The following is a 20,947-nucleotide window of genomic DNA, read 5'->3' on the forward strand; positions in this document are numbered from 1 at the left end:
GCATTGGGGCCGGCTGCTTTTCCAGCTTTTAATTGAGTGATTAGATCTTTGATCTCTTCTATATTTCTTTGTTGTTTAGTTGATAAGTTGTGTTGAACTCTATTTTTTTTTAAAAATATATTTTTTATTTATTTTTAAAGAGAAAACAAACACAACAACAAAAACACAAATAACAGTGCTTGTGCACCCCATACCCACGGGCCCCCATTGAACAATATTTTTTATTACAAACTTCCTTTCGAAAATTTTATAGATTGTTTTTAAAGGCTTGCCCCTTTCCTTTCATGAATACAAATTAAACAAATTTAACCCAAATACCATAAAAAATATTGAAACTTACCGGTATTTTCCCCCTTTTCATCTTAATTTCAATAGTCAATTTATCATTTAATGCAATGTCCCATACTTCACCATACCAAACTTCTAATTTAATATCATTTTTGTTTTTCCAAAATCTAGCAATAAATATTCTAGCACTTTTCACAAAGTTGTTAATCAATTCCTTCGAGTAATAATCTATCTCATCAAAAACTGAGAATAAAGCAATTTTAGCATTAAATTCAATATCTTTACCAAATATATCAAAGGACTGACACTGGGGAGAAACCACATTATTGCATGGAATGTAGAAAGAGCTTTAGTCAAAGCGGTGTCCTTTGTTGTTGTTGTTTACTCATTTAGTCGTCTCCAACTCTTCGTGACCGCATGGACCAGAGCAGGCCAGGCCCTCCTGTCTTCCACTGCCTCCTGGAGTTCGGTCAAATTCATGTTGGCAGCTTGAATGACACTGTCCAACAATCTCTTCCTCTGTCATCCCCTTCTCCTCTTGCCTTCACACTTTCCCAGCATCACAGAGGTTTCCAGGGAGATTTGTCTTCTCATGAGAGAAGTTTTGAAGCCTCAGCTTTGTGATTTGTCCTTCCAGTGAGCACTCAGGGTTCATTTCCTTCAGAATTGATAGGTTTGATCTCCTTGGACTCCAGGGGCCTCTCAAGAGCCTCCTCCAGCACCACAATTCAAAAGCATCAATTCTTTGGCAGCCAGTCTTCTTTATGGTCCACCTCTCACTTCCATACATCACTACTGGAAAAACCATAGCTTTGACTATGTGGACCTTTGTCGGCAAGGTGACGTCTCTGCTTTTTAAGATGCTGTCTAGGTTTGTCATTGCTTTCCCCCCAAGAACCAGGAGTCTTTTAATTTCGTTGCTACTGTCACCATCTGCAGTAATCATGGAGCCCAAGAAAGTAAAAACTTTCACAGCCACCATGTCTTCCCCTTTTATTTGCCATGACCAATGGCCATGATCTTGGTTTGTTTGTCGTGGTGATATCCGTGTGCAGTGTCGCCTCTTGTGTTGTTGGAAAAGAGTGTTTTTGATGTCCAACTTGTTCTCTTGACAAAACTCTATTAGCCTTTCCCTTGCTTCATTTTGAACTCCAAGGCCAAACTTACCTGTTGTTCCATTTATCTCTTGACTCCCTACTTTAGCATTCAAGTCCCCTATAATAAGAAGAACATATTTCTCTGATGTCAGTTTTAGAAGGTGTTGTGAGTCTTCCTAGAATTGGTCAATTTCAGCCTCTTGGTTGGTGCATAAACTTCGATGACTGTGATGTTGAAAGGTCTACCTTGGATTCATATTGAAATCATTCTATCATTTTTGAGATGAATATCATTACACCTTTTCCCACTCTTTTGTTGACTATGAGGGCTACTCCATTTCTTCTACAGGATTCTTGCCCACAATAGTTGATACGATAATCATCTGAATTGAATTTGCCCATTCCCATCCATTTTAGTTCACTGACGCCCAGGATGGCAATATTTATTCTTGCCATCTTCTGTTTGACTACATCCAGCTGACCATGGTTCGTAGATCTTACATTCCAGGTTCCTGTGCAGTATTTTATTGTATTGCAACATCGGACTTTCCTTTCACTTCCAGGCGCATCTGCAGCTGAGCGTCCTTTTGGATTTGGCCCAACCACTTCATTAGCTCTGCAGCTACTTGTCCCTCGCTCTTCCTCAGTAGCATGTTGGATGCCTTTCGACCTGAGAGGCTCATCTTCGAGCATGATATATTTTAGCCTTTTGTTTCTGTCCATGGACTTTTCCTGGCAAAGGTACAGGAGTGGCTTGCCAGGTGGATCACGTTTAGTCAGAACTCTCCACTAGGATCTGTTCGTTTTGGGTGTCCCTGCATGGCATAGCCCATAGCTTCTCTAAATTACTCAAGCCCCTTTGCCACGACAAGGCAACAATCCATGAAGGGCTTCTGTGGTTACTCATGGCCAAACAGGATGATCAGAGAGAGCAAAGTATGAAGAAGGTTTAACAGCTCTCTCTTTGTAAAAAAAAAAAAAAAAGGGTGTGAAAAATATTGGACCCTTCTTTGCGGAGATATTATGTAAGTCTTGTACTTCCAGCCTGGAGGAGCCGGCCATGATGGCTCCAAATGGTTCATCGTTTTTCTGGGTCACTTCCTGTTGGAGCTTCCTCCATTGCTCCATAATAAAATTCGGCCTTTTTTCTTTTATACAGTTCCTTAATTGAGTTTTTCATCGTCATTTAGTCATGTCCCATTCTTCGTGACCCCATGGACCAGAGCACGCCAGGCCCTCCTATGTTCCACTGCCTCCAGTGTCTTTTCCAGGGAGTCTTCTCATGAGATGGCCAAAGTACTGGAGCCTCAGCTTCAGGATCTGTCCTTCCAGTGAGCACTCAGGATTGAGTTCCTTTAGAGTTTTTAGGGAGTTTTTAGGGAGAGATATTTGTGCCAATCTTGGGCAGAGTCAGTCTTCCTATATTCCCTATTTGAATAGTGGATTTGTACAGACCCCTATAATCAGGATCAAACCGAAGTTCTTTGTTTTGAGGGATTGTAGCACCTTTGGGCTGAAGGCGTTTGTCCTATTTCCCAGTGGAGATGTTCCATTAATCCCTCAAATGCTTTGATTTATCAAGTGGTTTGATGGATTTTGTGATGGAAATCTGAAGGTCCTAACACTTGTCCCTTAATAGCAGCTTTTGGAACCTGCTAACACATAATGATCCCATACTAGTCCTTTTGAGGTATCCTGGTACATACAACATGCCTTATTTACATACGCACACAGGCCGGCACGATGCAAGGAGCATCCTGTCAGTGGTTAACCTCTGTTGCAAAACCATATTCTTCAGGTTTTATATACAAATTCTGCCAAAATGCGAATGTTCATAGTTTTCTGCCACCTCTACTGCTGGAAAAAGGCTCCTTCCCATTTGAGTCGCTGTTGACCATTTCCTGGTCTCCGGAGATCTCCTAGTGACATCTGTGGCTTGAGTAGAATAACTTGGATCTGATTTAATTCATTATTCAAGAAGAGTGATTTGGGCAGCGGAATCTTCCCAGAGCCATCTGTCGTGAAGACAGATGCAAAAAATTCACTTAATGTCTCTGCAATCTCCAAGTCCCCCATTTCCCTCCCTTTTCCTTCCCTCACCGCCCAGAGGGCCATCCACGTCTGTGGCATGTTTCCTGCTTCTAAAATATTTAAAGATGCTTTTATTATTCCCCCTTATATTGCTGGTCATAAGTTCCACAAGCTATTTCTTTGCCTTTTGTATCATCTTCTTACTTTTTTTTGGCCAGAGTTTGTGTTCCTTTTTGTTTTCTACATAATTTTCCTCGTTAACCATTCTGGCATTCTTGGAATTGGTTGAGCCCACTTTTTTGCAGTATACACTTCCACTCGGTCTCTTCTACCATTGTTTTAATAGACTCCATTCACTCTGGATAGATATTTTTTTAAAAAAAAATCCCTTTCAAGTTCTTTCTAACTTGCTTCCTCGTCTCAGGGAAGACCACTCCAGAAATCAAGGGTTTTGTGTTAGATTTGCTTGGCACTCTCCCCTCAACATGCATGGTGAAAGAGATGGCAGCATGGTCACTATTCCTTAGCGACTCAGTGACATTCCCGTCCCTAACCAAGTCCTGAGTGCCACAAAATATTAGATCCAGAGTCACCTGTCCTCTGTTGGGCTCCATGATAAATTGCTCCAAGGCACAGTCATTTAGCATGTCAAGAAACCTGGTCTCTCTTTCATGACCTGAGCATGCATTGATCCAGTCAATGTGAGGACTCTTTACTTTAAATTAATTGTTAAAATTGTAAGTTCTTTGATTTTATATTTCTCTGTTTTTATATGTGTAAATTGTGTATATTTTAAATTGTTTTATTTCTATGTTGTGAGCCTCCCAGAGTAGACCATGTCTAGAAGTAAGTAAGTAAGTAAGTAAGTAAGTAAGTAAGTAAGTAAGTAAGTAATAAATAAATAAATAAATAAATAAATAAATAAATAAATAAATAAATAAATAAATAAATAAATAAATAAATAATGTAAGTTCCCTATGATTACAATCCTGTCCATTTTGGAAACCCCTGATTTTTCTGCACATTTAAAATTCCCCCCCCCGTCAAGTTTTCCCCTTCATTTCCCCCTCAATATATTGATCCGGAGGATGATAGCACCTCTCCCCACTATCACAGTGCTCCTTGGGCCTGGCAGTTTAACCCAAAGTGATTCTATGATGGAGTCAGACCCGCCGTCCATCTCCATTCTGCTGGATTCTGCCCCTTCCTTGACCTAGGTGGCCTCCCCACCTCCAACGCGCCCCTCCCTATCCCTTTATCATCTGGGACTGTGGGATCTCACTGGTTCTCTGAAATCCACCAGATTTCCGTTATGGCCACTGTGACAGCCTCCCTCTACCTCACAAAGGGTTGCCGTCACGTCACTCTCAATCACTCTTAATTTCCACTGCCACCAACCATTCCCTCAAATACGTAGCATCAGGCCAAATATGATTGTAAAATGAAAACTCAGGTTTATTGTGTACAAAACAAAAGGAATGGTAAAATCACTTATATGTAAATAATAATTCGATCACTATAATAATAACACTATCACACACACAGACTCTCACACTATAGCACAGTTCTTCTCTCAAAACCCTATCCAAGCCCTAACCAATCCCTATCTAAGCCCTACCTGTCCCTATCCAAGCCCTATCTAAACTCTCACACACATTCACTCCCCTTATATACAACAGCTCCCCCCTTATGTCCCACCCTCCGTCACATTATTGGTAGATGACTCACAGCTTTAGGAGTGACGGACAGGTGAGGTCACAGCCGTATGTAACAGCCACTATATCAATGTTATTCCTATCCTCCAAATGTTCCAGCTCTCCCAGCGAAATCTCTCCAGTCCTCTGAAAATACCGACAGGTGAAACGGTAGGAAGAACAACCTTCAGAAAATGGCCAAAGAGACCGAAAAACCCACAAAGCCCATCTCCCATCTTTCCTCAGAGGCTTTGGGCATTTTCATACAAGCACTTGCGTATGGGGGTCTCCCAAGAAGGGCTGCTTGTTTGCTTCTCCTTCCAGTGGACCAACAATCCCATCCCATCACACTCCCAGTCCTAATTCCTACACTGTCCTCATTTTGTGGTTCTCTATCCTTTCCACCCTCATTCCACAGCGAGGAGGAGTCCCGAAATGGACACCTCTCGGCTCTTGTCGGCTTTCCCCTGGGATTCAGTTTTAAAGCTGCTCTGCCACCTTTTTAATGTTACCCTACAGCAGTCTTCATTCTGTCTCCATTCAAGTGAAGCCCGTCTCGCGTGAACAAGCCCATCGTGTCCCAAAGCATTAACGAGTGCCGAATGAATCTAAACCCTTCACAACATCGTCTCATCCGCGTGTTCAGACCCCTGAGCTCTATCTGCCTAGCTGGCTCTGCACGTGGAACAGGGTAGCACTTCCGAGAACACTACCTTTGAGGAACACTAGGATTTCGGTCAATGTTCACCTCAGTTTATGTAATTTCTGGTTTCCAAACAGAAATCAGGTCAAAATAATGCCTCGTTTTAAGGATCCTTTCCCCCATTTCCTTTGCACTGTAAAGGAAGCTTCCCTGCGCCCAAAGGTTTGTAGTGCCACCACCATCGCTATGGCAATCCACATTCTGGTTTATGTACAATGTAATGTCCCAGAGGACACGTTGATTTCATAAACCCATATATTACTGTAATATGCAGCATTTAGAAATTGCAGTTTTTAATTTTGCTGGGGTCAAATACCTTCTCAATTTCAAAGTATAAATTTTTGCTTTTACAGTGATGCCTCGCTTAACGAGCGCACCGTTTAACGATGAATCCACATAGCGATCTTTTTTGAGATCGCTAATGCAATCACAGTGCAGTGTTTTAATAGGTAAAACATTGCATTGTGAAGTTTAATGGGTAAGATCGCATTTCTCTTACCAATCTTCCCATTGCAATGTTTTCTTCAACAGCTGATCAGTGGTTCAAAAATGGCCATCGCGCACCCAAAATGGTCGCCACAATCATTTTCGTGCCCTGCCCTCGCTTACCGAGGGTGCGAAAATGGCGGCGCTGTGGAGGAACTTCACTGAACAGTGAGTTTGGGGCCCCATAGGAATACATTAAACCAAGTTTAATGCATTCCTATGGGGTTTTTTTGATCCGTTTAGCGATATTTTTGCATAGCGATGATTAATCTGGAATGGATTAACATCGCTATGTGGGGCACCACTGTATATTCATTCGCCCCCTTTCCATGCACATTGGTTTAGATATCTAACTCTGGAGCCACAAGTAGGTATCTAACTCTGGAGCCACAAGTCTAATTAATTAGCCTTGTACCCGACCCATATAGATCAATGGTCTACTCTGGGCGGCATTACAAAATTTAATCTAAAATTCTAAGATTCTATTACCTCAGTACCTGATTCACTGACCATCTCTGCTTCCTATCCTGTTTTCAAAAATTTTCTACCAGTAACAGCATTTTATAAATTCTACATCCCATCCCTTTCATGGACCTGTCCTTTCTATTTTCCCTCTGAATAATAATCTCTGCAGACTTTGTTAGTTCCTGGCATCTACCGCTAACTGCTCTTTACCAGTTCTCAAGTACAATAATCTACCTCCATCACATTCATCCACTTTTACTTTTCCTTTCTAACACTTCTTCCCCCCCTTTGTTATTCATTTTTGCTAACCAATACTTTAATTCAATTATTTCTTTCCTCTTTAATCAAATTTGAGAAATTCCTTTCTAAATTCCTGGAAACTTAAGTACAATTATTGGGGAGAATTTGAGAAGGAAAAATAGTTAATATACTTTGAATTTGATGTACTTATTTGAGTGTGGAAAAGATCCTGCCTTCATTATTCCTCCCTCGAAAAGGTCCCTCAGTGAAGAGCCCTTCCAATGTCAAGCTCAAAGGAACAACCTCCGATCCAGCCTCATCCCCTCCCTGGTTCTCTTCCCTCACCTCTTTCTCTGTCTTTCCTTCCTCCTCCGTGACCCAGGTGGAGCCCAAACACATAATCCCTTATTCCTGTAGATTTTGAAACTGGTTGTTTCTCTTCTTTTTCTAATCTACCAGGTGATGAACAGGAGAAGAAGGATTGCCCAGCAAGATCTGGGGCAACCAGGCCAGGAACACATAATCAAGCAAGAAAATAGAGCACATAAAATAGGAGTGGGCAGGAATGGACTTCCCATGAAAGGAGTGACACAATGGAGAAGCCCATTAAATGCATGTGACCTCAGTAGACATCAAAGAACATGTACAAGGGAGAAAATGTATCCATGTATGGAATGTGGAAAGAGCTTCAGTCATAACAAAAGCCTCCATATACACAAAAGATCTCACACTGGGGAGAAACCACATATATGCTTGGAATGTGGAAAGAGTTTTAGTTGCAGTGGTCACCTTAGGTCACATGAAAGGACTCACACTGGGGAGAAACCACATAAATGCTTTGAATGTGGGAAGAGCTTTAGTCGAAGTGATACCCTTAGGTCACATGAAAGAATTCACATTGGAGAAAAACCACATAAATGCATGGAATGTGGAAAGACCTTTAGTCAGAGTGGTAAACTTATGTTACATCAAAGGATTCACACTGGGGAGAAACCACATCGATGCTTAGAATGTGGAAAGAGCTTTAGTAGAATTGACATCCTTAGGTCACATGAAAGAACTCATACTGGGGAGAAACCACATAAATGCTTGGAATGTGGAAAGAGCTTTAGTCACAGTGGTAACCTTAAGTTACATCAAAGGAATCACAGTGGGGAAAAACCACATAAATGCTTGGAATGTGGAAAGAGCTTTAGTCAGAGTGGTAACCTTAAGTTACATCAAAGGATTCACACTCGGGAGAAACCACATAAATGCATGGAATGTGGGAAGAGCTTTAGTCGAAGTGATACTCTTAGGTCACATGAAAGAATTCACATTGGAGAGAAACCACATAAATGCATTGAATGTGGGAAGAGCTTTAGTCGAAGTGATACCCTTAGGTCACATGAAAGAATTCACATTGGAGAGAAACCACATAAATGCATGGAATGTGGAAAGAGCTTTATTGAGAGTGATGCCCTTAGGAGACATCAAAGAACTCACACTGGGGAGAAACCACATAAATGCTTGGAATGTGGAAAGACCTTTAGTCAGAGTGGTAACCTCATGTTACATCAAAGGATTCACACTGGGGAGAAACCACATAAATGCTTGGAATGTGGAAAGAGCTTTAGTCAGAGTAGTCACCTTAAGTTACATCAAATTATTCACACTGGAGAGAAACCACATAAATGCTTGGAATGTGGAAAGAGCTTTAGTCGCAGTGGTTTCCTTCGAAAACATCAAAGGACTCACACTGAGGAGAAACCACATAAATGCTTGGAATGTGGAAAGAGCTTTAGTCACAGTGGTCACCTTAGGGCACATGGAAGGACTCACGCTGGGGAGAAACCACATAAATGCATGGAATGTGGAAAGAGTTTTAGTCGCAGTGGTTTCCTTCGAATACATCAAAGGACTCACACTGGGGAGAAACCACATAAATGCTTGGAATGTGGAAAGAGCTTTAGTCACAGCACTACCCTTAGGTCACATCAAAGTACGCACCCTCTGGAGAAACCATAGAAAGAAATGGAATGTGGAAAGAGATTTATTCAGAGCTCCCCGTAAGTTCCCAAAGCATAAGGAGCTCAATCAATTTTGTGCTGGAAAGTCTAAGGCACCAAATGCTGATGTAATACAAAATAGAGAAGAGAGAAAAGTGGAGTGCAGAGAGACGTGACAAAAGAGATGTGAGACTTTATGCTAAGTGAAATGAGAATAAGTATATATTGTGCCATCAAAGCTTTTACATAATTTGTGCAAAAAGAAAAAAGGATGGATGTTCCAAGGCTAAATGATGAAAGAAAGGCAAATAGTAAAAAGAGAAAAGCTATCATTTCTTTTAGAAGCCTTTACCCTCATAAATAATAGTAATTGAGTTTTAAAGAGGGTACCATTGAATATAAACTCTGTATTTATGAATAACTAGGCATTTCTATGCTATTGTATTGAGAGTACATTGCTTTGTAATGGCAGGGATTGTTGAAAGGAGTGGAATTTTTTTCGTACTTTGAGTTATTCAAGCTCTTATTTCTTCGGGCCCTGGAGTGCACTGGGTTGGAGGTGACCAAATTGTTTGATCCCCATCATCTGAGCTTCTCAGAAGCCGGGAAACCCAAGCCTTGGGAAGATTTTTGCTGACTGATGCACAACAAAGGAATATAAATATTGGGGGAGATCTTCCACAAACTGTTATTAGAAAGGAACAGAGAACCGTAGATGTTTGACTTCATGGAGTCCAACAGACGATGGAACTGATGCCGGGTGAAAGTCCTTGGTGGAAAGATAACCGTGAGGGAGTGACAGCCAGCAATGGATTTTACACACGGCTGGGAGAGAACAAAATGTTCTGTTTAGAGCCAAATATTGCTTTTTTACTTTGTATATATTTATTTTTTAAGTTTAAATACTTTTGCATGTCTTTCATAGAAAATATAAGGGTTTTTTTTCCTTTTTATCATTGTATTTGTAGGAAGTTGAAGTGTTCTGAAGATATATTCTCTGTCTTCCTAGATTAGGAGCTCCGGTGTTGTAATGTGTTTGTATTTTAGATTCAAACAAATCTTAAATTTTCCGTACTATCGAAATCTAAATTCCTGCATCATTTTACAAGGTGCAACAATGTATTTTAAGTAAGCCTGCAGTTTTTCCATAATTGTCTGCCTTTTGGATTGGAAGACCTGTACTGACAGTTTTTTCCTCATGCCTGTGAGACTGTCTTACATATTTCCTGTATTTAGTATATTTTAGTATGGAATCTAGAAATGATGTAAATAAATGAACTTGTACAGAATTAAGAAGTTTTGGAATTGCCTTGAATCATTGCCGCAATGAAAAGACTTCTTATGAGATACCCAGATGAGCTTCAAACACCTTGTCACTGATTGTCTATATGAGGGAGAAAGTCGGACTGAACCCATCCAGACTGGAGTATCCTCCTTACCTGGGGAGGGAGAATCCCATGGAGTGTTGGCTGGGTGTCAACTCAAAAAACAGATGGTGCGTTTGTCTCTCTAGAAGCTTGGAGTTGAAGCTCTGAGTCAGATTTTGGATACTGAAACTCCAAGAGCACTCTGTTGATGAAGACAAACCTTGGGCCCAAGATAGCAGGCTAAACAGATTCCCTTATCAGGCATCTTCAAATCCTCCCTTCTAAGAAGCAGAGTAAAGATGCGGAGGATTTAGGAAAAATACCGAGAGAGTTTGATAACAACTTATGACATAATATATTCAGACTTTATATACAGTATTGTCAGCTGTGGGAAATTATAGTGGTAAGTTTTAGCCTAAAGTTCCATCTTGTGGCTATTAAGGGATACTTCAGTGGTGTTTAGCATAATCAAGCTATTGTAGTATAAAGATGCATTGTTCTATGATTTTCTCTCTGCGCATGTGCGGAATGTGTAGACAAGATAAGTTTCTCGACGCCTCTTTGGCTAAAATCTTATCTTTATGCTAAAAATGCTAATGATGGTACTTAATAAAAAGACATCCCTCTGGAGAAGAAGAAAGCCATTTTACAGGCAGACATCTTCTTCACCGGTGATACGATTCATAACTAAAGTCTGCAGTCTGTCTTTCTTTATCAGAGATCTCTTCCATTTTCATGCAACTGCTACTTGGACTGATCCCAGTGGCGGTTCCCTGGGGATATCCCCATAGACAGCCTAGATCACACAAATATACATGGCGTTATATACAGTACATAGCTTGGGTATATATCTCTTAGAGCAGGGGCCCACGGGCCAAATCTGGCCCGCCAGACCTCGTCTGATGGCCCGCGGAGCAACCGCCTTACCGCCCCCCCTCCCTTCCCTGTGTCTCGAGTACAACAACAAATAAGCAGCGACATCCGGGTGCTGCTGGAACCTTTGGACCGCGCATGCTCCGCGTCGGCGGCTTCTGCTTTGCCAGCGCCACCAGTTTAAGGAGGCAACCGCGGCAGCTGCTGCCACAGTAGTGGTGGTGGGGGGGGAGGAAGAGGACTAAGACGGCGCCGCCGCCGCCTTCTCCTCACAGCGAGGGCCGTGTTTCCGTGTTATCAGGCGAGGAGGGAATAGGCGGGGCAGAGGCAATGGAATCCGGCGTAGCCGTGGAAGAGGATGGTGGTGGTTGTGGGGGCGTGTGACAGTCGGCGCCGCTGCAGCCGGGCCGAGACTCGCACTGAGGAGGGCGAAGGGAGTCTGTAAATCCGGAATAGTAGCCGCCCTTAGTGTTGGCAGCGTCCATTCGTGCGGCAGTTGCAGCGGTGCCTGAGGGGAGGGGGGAGGAGGAGTGGGGGGCACATGTTGGGATGATGACAGGAGTAGCAGCAGCAGCAGCAGCAGCTCCCCCTCAGCGAGACCGCTGGGAGGGGAAAGGGGTGGGAAGCTGAAGCGGTCATCGTCGCTGTCACTTCTCACCTCGCAGCCGCCTCACAAGGAGGGGGGAAGGGAGAGAAAAAAAGGAAGCTCGAGAGGCAGACGCCGGCTCTGCCTGCTTGAGAGACTCAAGGTGGGTGGGCGAGAGAAAGAGGCCTGACTCGGTGGCGTTGAGGGCTCGGACGAGGTGGCGCAGTGAGGCAGGGAAGGAACAGCCTGCTCGCGATTGCCTCAGAGGCCTGCCAGGAGCCTCCAGGAAAGGGGGGGAGCGCCAAGTGGTGCGGTTGCCTCAGAGGAGCCCCGGCCTCGCTTGCCTGCGAGTGTGCGCGTCTGCAGCAGCAGGAGGAGGAAGCGGTGCTGCTGCGTTAATCTCACCCTGTATTTATTTACCTCGTCCTTCCTTCCTGTGAGGCTCTTCCCTCTTCCTCGACCAGGTCCACTCCCTCCCCTACCTGACTGATAAGGGTGTCTGTGTGGCTCTCTCCACTTGCGGCTGCTTCTGGAAGTCTAGTTTAACCCCCCTCCTCTCTCTGCGCTCCCTTCCTCCCCCCCCCAATGCACATCATGGTGATGATCATTGGATGAAGGGAGGGTGGGAAAAAGAGAGACTTGCTATTTTTTTTGGAACCTGCCTGCCCGCCTCTTTCTTTCCCCAGCTTTTCTCTGCCGTGGCTTGCATGAGGTGTGTGTGAAGGCGGGAGTGGGAGCCACGGCGAGAGGGGGAGGAGAGGAGGAGGAGGGGGGAGAGAAGAAGAACAGGGTGCGTCGCCGAAAAGACCATGAGGAAATTTAACATCAGGAAGGTGTTGGACGGCCTGACAGTGGGCTCGTCTTCCTTCTCTTCGGCTACCTCCTCCTCGCAACAACAGCAGACTGCAAGGTGGGAGAATGACATCCAGGAGACCCTCCAGTCCGAGCACTTCCAGCTCTGCAAGGTGAATGCTGCAGCCCTTAACAACCGGTTGAGAAGAAATGGGGGGGGAGAAGGATGATGATGTAGCCATGATGAGTTCTGCAGGCTGTGGACTCCTGTGCTTCTAAAGATGTCAATTTACATTAAAAATGGGGGAGGGGGCACAGGCGTGGGGTATGCCTTGATGGCCCTTCCAATTGAAGAAGCATCTTCCTGCCTCAGTGACAATCTAGTTGCAATTTAGTTTGTTCATATATATATATATATATATATATATATATATATATATATATATATATATATCCTGCCTCAGTGACAATCTAGTTGCAATTTAGTTTTATGCACGAGTATATTTGAGGTAACTTCGGCCCAGGGAGAAAGGTCCAATCCAGTGCTGCTCAGATAGAATGTCTGGTTGGCAGGATGAAAGGACAGGGTGCCAAATTCTCTGCATTATTGGCAGCATAGGTTTTGTGTAGTCATTTAAATACTGTACTTATTACAAAAAACAGTAATAATTGAATGCAGTGACATTAATTTATGATAATAAAGAGTGGACACATAGATCTATAGATACAACCGGCCCTTTGATGGGGACCAAACTGCTGATGTGGCCCCCGATGAATTTGAGTTTGACATCCCTGTATTAGAGCAACATAGACATTTAAAGATGTAAAGGCCACCAGATTCACTCGTGTGTGGCAATGTGCTCGTAGCGTTCACCCTGTTACGCATTGTAAGTTATGAATTATAATGTGGTTCAGAGGTGGGCCCAAAAGATATGCTGAGAGGAGGAGCCTGAGAGGAGTCTGTCTGCGTCTTGAATAGAGAACATCTAAGGCAGGGGTCAGGGAACTTTTTTACCTTTTACCCCGCAAAAAATTTATATACGCCGACATTACCCCCTTGATTCGAAAGGAAGGAAATCATACATTATTTGAATTAAAAATATTATTGAATCTACATAGGCTGTGTACCGAACTAGCAGGATGCACCAAATTTGATAAAGATGTGCACTATTTTTGCTGGAACACATTGCACTCCAGCCATGGTGTGGTATAGGGAGTAGCAAGGCGTCCAACGTGCCTAGCAAGTTGCATTAAAGTTTTGCTAGCTTGCAGAGGATCATTAGTGGCTGCCAGAGTGGTACTAGCAATGACATGCTTTCTAGAGACAGCCAACGCAGAATTGGGGTGTGTGTGTTTCCCTACCACTTTAATCATTCTATGTGTGGTGTGCAAGATGGAACAAACCAGGCTAAAGGTCATGTCACCCACCCTTGTGCCACAGCCCAATATCAAAGGACCAGTGTGCTTTTTTTATCATCATCAATGGAAAACTCAGCAGTGCCTAGAGGACTGGAAAAGATAAGTCTACAATCCCACTCCCAAAGAAGGGCAGTGCCAAAAATGCTCCAACTACCATACAATTGCACTCATTTCCCACACTAGCAAAGTTATGCTCAAAATCCTCCAAGGTAGGCTTCAGCAGTATGGGGACCGAGAACTCCCAGAAATACAAGCTGGATTTCAAAGGGGCAGAGGAACTAGAGACAAAATGGCTAACATGCCCTGGATTATAGAGAAAGCCAGAGAATTCCAGAAAAACATCTACTTCTATTTCATTGACTATGCAAAAGCATGGCAGAAAGTGAGGACTTAAAGAAGCTCTTAATGAGGGAGAAAGAGGAGAACGCAAAAAATGCTCTGAAGCTCAAAATAAAAAAAGAAACAAGATCCTGGCCACTGGTCCCATCACCTCCTGGCAAACAGAAGGGGAAGATATGGAGGCAGTGACAGATTTTACTTTCTTGAGCTGCATGATCACTGCAGAGGGTAACAACAGCCACAAAATTCAAATATGCCTGCTTCTTGGAAGCAAAGCAATGATGAACCCAGACAGCACCTTAAAAAGCCACCATCTCCCTGCCTTAATTTAGTTTCTCTTTTGCTTGATTGGCTGTTCATTTTCAGTTTTGAGTCAGTCAGTCTGTCTGTCTGTCTCTCTCTCTCACACACACACAGACACACAAACACACACACTCCATTTCCTCCCTCTCCCCATTTTCTCCAATTACATTTAAATAAGCCTGATGAAGTCCTTGGTCTCTCGCACCCTTCTTTCTTTCTCCGCTCCTTTCCTTGCTTGCTCCTTTCCCGCCTTCTGCTTGCTCGCATTCACTTCCGGAGGAAGCAGTCATTCAGAAGGCCCAGATTGGCTGATTGCCTGGGCTAATCCCCACCTGTAAACTATTAGGGAAGCTTATCTCCCCGATCTCTGAACAAATGGAGCTTTTAGAAGTCCCCTGCTGCAAGGAAGGGACAAGGTAGTTTACACTTTGAGCTTGGCTGCAGAGGGTGGGTGGGAGGGGGGTACCAGCCTGCTCATTACCCCCAGGATTTTCACTTTTACCCCATTTGGGGTAATTTACCCCGGATCCCCGACCCATGATCTAAGGAATGATTAGTCTGAGTGTAACCTGTGATAATTAAATAGAAGGAAAAATTGAAGCTTGATGAATCTTGAAGAATGTGCTTAAGAATTATTCCACAAACCGTATGTAATTAATAAACCCGTTCTGTTCAAAAGTCAGTACTGTGTGGACCTTCAGCTTTTCTAAGTAAGGTGATAAAAGAGATCAGCTGGTGGCTGCGTAGCCGAGGGTGTGTGGAGGTACCTGGTGAGCTCCGTGTTTGGGGAAACAAGCAGGAGCCACGAGGCCGAATGCCACAGTACTGTTCTTACTCTTTTGCTTATATAGTAAGAGTAGCTATCACTATACACAAAGCAGCTGAACATAGTTAACCAGCATTACTTAAGTTTGTTCCAGCTGCATGTCATCAGCCATCCATTTTACATTGACTCTTACAGGTATGACTTTGCATTTGTTATCCATTTTACATTCGCCCCAAAATATTAAATTTAAGCCATTGTTCACTTGTTAGGAACAAATCCTGATGCTCCTCCTTAAATTTACATATTGTTTAAACCCATCTGATTACATATATACACGCCTTTCATTTAACGGCTTCTGAATGGTATCAGACATGTTATTTGTGGTGATCACGGAAAGAAGGAAAGGCTAATTGCCTTGGAAAGACAGAACAAAGGAGTCGACAGCAGTTGTCTGAGCCAGCGGAGCCTACTGGCAATGCCCCGAGGGCTCTTTTTATTGACTTAGCATGATTTCACAGTATGTTATGAGAGAAAGAGATAGGATGGTGGTTACCTAATTGCTAACTAGGATTGACTAAAATAAGACTTTGAACTGACTCTTAAGAGGAAAGAGGATCTGACTCTAAGAGGAAAAGCAGAAGAAAGGGCTACCCCGATGGGGGCAATGTGTCCTTGTTGGTCCTCCTCGACATCTCAGCCGCCTTTGATACCATCGACCACAGTATCCTTCTGGGGAAGCTCTCCGAGTTGAGAGTCGGTGGCCTTGCACTTGCCTGGCTTCGCTCCTTCTTGGAAGACTTCCCCCAGAGTACAGCTTGGGGATAATGTCTCGGCCCCGTGGAGTCTCAACTGTGGGGTTCTACAGGGGTCGATCATCTCCCTAATGCTGTTTAACATCTATATGAGGCTGCTGGGCGGGGTCATCAGGGGGTGTGGGGCATCATGTCACCAGTACACTGATGACACACAGCTCTACATTTCCTTTACTCCAACCTCAGTGGATGCCGTCCGTTCCCTCCAGCGCTGCCTGGAGACTGTACTGGAATGGATGCAGTAAAATGGTTTGAGGCTGAACCCGGACAAGATGGAGGTCTTGAGGATGGATGGCCCTCCCGTCAGTGGCACAGGTGACTCCCTCTCTTTTGGAGGGATGACCCTTTACCACAAAGAGCGAGGCCCGCACTTGGGGATACATCTGGACCCGGCGCTTACCATGGAAACCCAGGTGGAGTCCATGGTCCTTTCCACCTATTTTCATCTATGGGGGAATGCCCAGCTGCGGCCATATCTTGATCGGGGGGCCCTCACTACTCTAGTACATGCACTCATAATCTCGAGATTAGACCATTGTAATGCACTCTACATGGGGCTGCCTTTGAGGTTCATGCATTTCAGCATATCTCCCCAACTCTGGTTGCACTGCACTGGTTCCCTATTTGTTTCCGCATCGACTTCAAAGTGTTAATGATTACAGTGGTGCCTCGTTTAACGAGTGCCCCGTTTAATGATGAATCCACATAACGATTGGTTTTTTGCACTCGCAAAAGCGATCGCATTACGATGTTTTAAATGGGGGAAATCGCTTTGCGATGATTGTGGGGAAGCGCTTCCCCACGATCAACACAAAGGCCCCACCGATCAGCTGTGTTTTGAGGGGTGGAGAGAGCCCCAAAGAACAGCTGATGGGCGGGGGGGGTTGCGAAGCTGGCTTCGCAAACCCCCACTGGGCTTCGGTTTGTTCTCCTTGCAGTCCGGGGGACTCTCAAGAGTCTCCTCCAGCACCACAATTCAAAAGCATCAATTATTTGGCGGTCAGCTTTCTTTATGGTCCAGCTCTCACTTCCGTACATCACAACAGGAAAAACCATAGCTTTGACTATTCTGACTTTTGTTGGCAAGGTGATGTCTCTGCTTTTTAAGATGCTGTCAAGGTTTGTCATCGCTTTCCTCCCAAAAAGAAGGCATCTTTAAATTTCGGGGCTGCTGTCACCATCTGCAGTGATCATGGAGCCCAAGAAAGTAAAATCTTTCAATACCTCCATATCTTCCCCTTCTATTTGTCAGGAGGTGATGGGGCCAGTGGCCATGATCTTAGTTTTTTTATGTTGAGCTTCAGACCATTTTTTTGAGCTCTCCTCTTTCACCCTCATTACAAGGTCCCTTAATTCCTCCTCACTTTCTGCCATAAGAATGGTATCATCTGCATATGTGAGGTTGTTGATATTTCTTCCAGAAATCTTAATTCCGGCTTGGGATTCCTCCAGTCTGCCCTTCCGCATGATGTATTCTGCATATAAGTTAAATAAGCTAGGGGACAATATACAGCCTTGTCGTACTCCTTTCCCAATTTTGAACCAATCAGTGTTTCCGTATCCAGTTCTAACTATTGTTTCCTGTCCCATGTATAGGTTTCTAAGGAGACAGAAATGGTAGTCAGGCATCCCATTTCTTTAAGGACTTGCCATAGTTTGTTGTGGTCGACACAGTCAAAAGCTTTTGCATAGTCAATGAAACAGAAGTAGATGTTTTTGTGGAACTCTCTGGCTTTCTCCATAATCCAGTGTATGTTAGCAATTTGGTCTTCAGTTCCTCTGACCCTTCGAAATCCAGCTTGGACTTCTGGGAGTTCTGGGTCCACATGCTGCTGAAGCTTTCCTTGGAGGATTTTGAGCATAACCTTGCTAGCGTGGGAAATGAGTGCAATTGTCCGGTAGTTGGAGCATTCTTTGGCACTGCCTTTCTTTGGGGTTGGTATGTAGACTGATCTTTTCCAGTCCTCTGGCCACTATTGAGTTTTCCATACTTGCTGGCATATTGATTGCAGCACCTTAATAGCATCATCTTTCAAGATTTTAAATAGTTCCACTGGAATGCCATCACCTCCACTGGCCTTATTGTTAGACAGGCTTTCTAACGTCCACTTGACTTCACTCTCCAGGATGCCTGGCTGAAGCTCAGTAACCACACTATCTGGGTTATCCGGATATCCAAATCTTTCTGATATAATTCCTCTGTGTATTCTTGCCACCTCTTCTTGATGTCTTCTGCTTCTGTGAGGTCTCTCCCATTTTTGTCCCCTTCATGGATTGCTGCCCCTTCATGGATTGCTGCCTTGTCGTGGCGAAGGGGCTGAGTAATTCAGAGAAACTATGGGCTATGCCGTGCAGGGACACCCAAGGTGGACCGGTCATAGTGGAGAGTTCTGACTAAATGCAATCCACCTGGAGCAGGAAGTGGCAAGCCACTCCAGTATCTTTGCCAAGAAAACCCCATGATCAGAAACAAAAGGCTCAATCTACCACCAAATAGAGCCCAAAAACCACTGCATGTGAGATACAGCCACATACCCCAAACTCTTAGGATCCCATGAATATTTAGTATGTTTGACTTTTGAAATGGGTATTTCATCCAGAATTTCATAATTTCCCTATATGTCTGACGGAGCAGAAAGGGGCCACATGTTTTTGCTTTGTTTCATTTATTTGGATTTTACCTGATATGATTTGCGCTGGCACTAAACTGACACCAAATTTCCAGGAAGACTCTGTGGGAATTCTAGCGTGAGACCCACTGGTGCTAGGTTTTCAGTGAAATAAGGGCTGGAGTCCCTGAAGTCTAGATGTTCTGTGCTCTCCTGAGAAATTGATCAACCAATTCCACGCTATAATGTGGGTGGATGTTTTTCAAACGGCTTGAACCAATGGCTACATGCAAGACAAGCAAGAAATAACATGCATGGAAAGACATAGTGGGCAACTCCTGTCTCCCAAAAAATCTTGTAGTTTATACCCACTTATAAAATAGGGGAAGGAGGTCTAGAGAGTGTGAAAGCAAGTTGAAATGTTAGAAAAGCGAGATCATGATTCTGTAGGAGGAGGAGAAAAGGGATAAATAAAGGTGGAGATTAAAGAGAACAGGAAAACAGCCAATCTGATCTTCGGTGGGTGTAGGAGAAATGCAGGATCTTGGGCTAAAGAAAACACGAATGGGTCATGTGATCAGCAACCAAGCAGGACAGAGACCATTCATGGATAAGGAAATAAAATCATTCTGTTTCCCACCAGCTTCCCCTGTGATTGAGCTTGCTGGGGTTGTGAGCTGTTACTATTTTAAATTTTATATAAAAGGTCTTTTGCAATTTTACTATTTTGATGTCATTCCTTAGATTCCTTAGCAGTGTTAGAAACATTTTGAGCTACTTTGGGAGATAGAACTCAAAATGATGGAAAAAAATAATTTGAGGTGCTTCACGTTGTGTGTTTGCATGATCGTTATATATATCATGCTGTAGTAAAACACTGACAGTATCGCTAAGCAGTAAGTCAGAAATACATGAAATGAAGTAACAGGTTTTAAACAAGTAAGACGTGAATATTATGTTTTATCTTTCGTGCCTATTATATCCCAGGAGGAAGGTCCGATGAATCCGAAAGGGAACTGGAGTTCATAAACAGTCAGCTCCATTTGAGGCTGAATCCAAGGGGACGCTCAAGGAGGTCATGAAGGGTTGACGGGACAGGCCCTTCCCCATAAGCAGTGGGTCCTACCCCCCCCCAAACCTTGGATCACCCGGGTGTTTTTGGACCGCAATTCCCAGAAGCTTTCCCAACCAGCTCTGCTAGCTTGGGTTTGTGGAAAGAGCCATCCAGGAACTCCTGGGTTCCCCAAGGTTGGGAACCACCACCAAGAGAACCAACAAGGAACCCAAAGGTCATCTAGTCCAACCCCGTTCCCATTGGCAGAAAGAAGCTATTGCTTCAACGTCCCTGACAGGGAGACTGTGGAGCAAGAGGGGACCTGCAAGGAGGAGGTGATTTCTCCACCACCACCTAAGACTTCCCCAAATCTTTCTCTTGGACGGTCGCCCTAACCCCTTGGGTAACAGACCCTTTGGGAGAAAAGAAACCAAACCACGTTTCATTGGACCGAGTTTCCTGGTTTGATGAAACAGGGTGCAGTACATATGGATCCACAGTTGTGGGGGTGTCGAGCCATCCGGAGACCCTGGGCTAAGGATACCGAGCTTTTCTACACGCTTGGCAAAGCAAGCTTCTTTCCTTTCCACTGCAGAAGCCTATTATCTCTTCCTCAGGGTCGCTGCCTTTGGGACCAGACCGGGTCCCCCCCCCTTGCAAGACCCATTTGAGCCCCCGCCTTGGTCGAGCGCCCTGTCACAATCCAGACCCCCATCGACGGGGGAAGATTCTCTGTCTCCCAGGTGAGATTCTCGGGCAGGTGAGTCCTGGCTGTTGGACGTCCTCCTGATTCAGTGGAGAAGAAGTCCAGCGGACAGGACTCAACTGCCCCCCCACCCCGAAGTTTCATGAGCCAAATAGGAGAGATCTGTCCCGGGATGACAAGGACCGTGAAGGAAGAAATGAACGAGTTTTTGATATTGTTTATTTTATTTTTTTAAATTTTATTTTATTTATATCCCGCCTATCTACTCCCTCAGGACCACTCTAGGCGGCTATTGTAATAGTTAGAAATTTTTAACAACAACAAAAAAA

The 20,947-nt window shown here is 44.0% G+C and overlaps 2 protein-coding genes across 3 annotated transcripts in view; both read left to right on the forward strand.

Moving 5' to 3' along the window:
* LOC140703769 (uncharacterized) overlaps positions 1–20,947 on the forward strand; it is a 132,189-nt gene that overhangs the window by 45,330 nt on the left and 65,912 nt on the right. The window lies entirely within an intron of this gene.
* Positions 1–20,947, forward strand: part of LOC140703814 (uncharacterized) — a 34,529-nt gene that overhangs the window by 6,924 nt on the left and 6,658 nt on the right. The window contains exon 3 of one of the 2 annotated variants that reach the window (XM_072987733.2): positions 7,464–8,554. In XM_072987733.2, coding sequence (XP_072843834.2) covers positions 7,467–8,554 — 1,088 coding nt within the window. In that variant the 5' untranslated portion in view covers positions 7,464–7,466. Of the gene's footprint in view, positions 1–7,463; positions 11,052–20,947 lie in introns of those variants that run through there. The other variant, XM_072987734.2, reaches the window with a different exon arrangement.

The sequence above is a fragment of the Pogona vitticeps genome, chromosome 2 (genome assembly GCF_051106095.1).
Source record: "Pogona vitticeps strain Pit_001003342236 chromosome 2, PviZW2.1, whole genome shotgun sequence".
NCBI classification, from domain to species: Eukaryota; Metazoa; Chordata; class Lepidosauria; order Squamata; family Agamidae; genus Pogona; species Pogona vitticeps.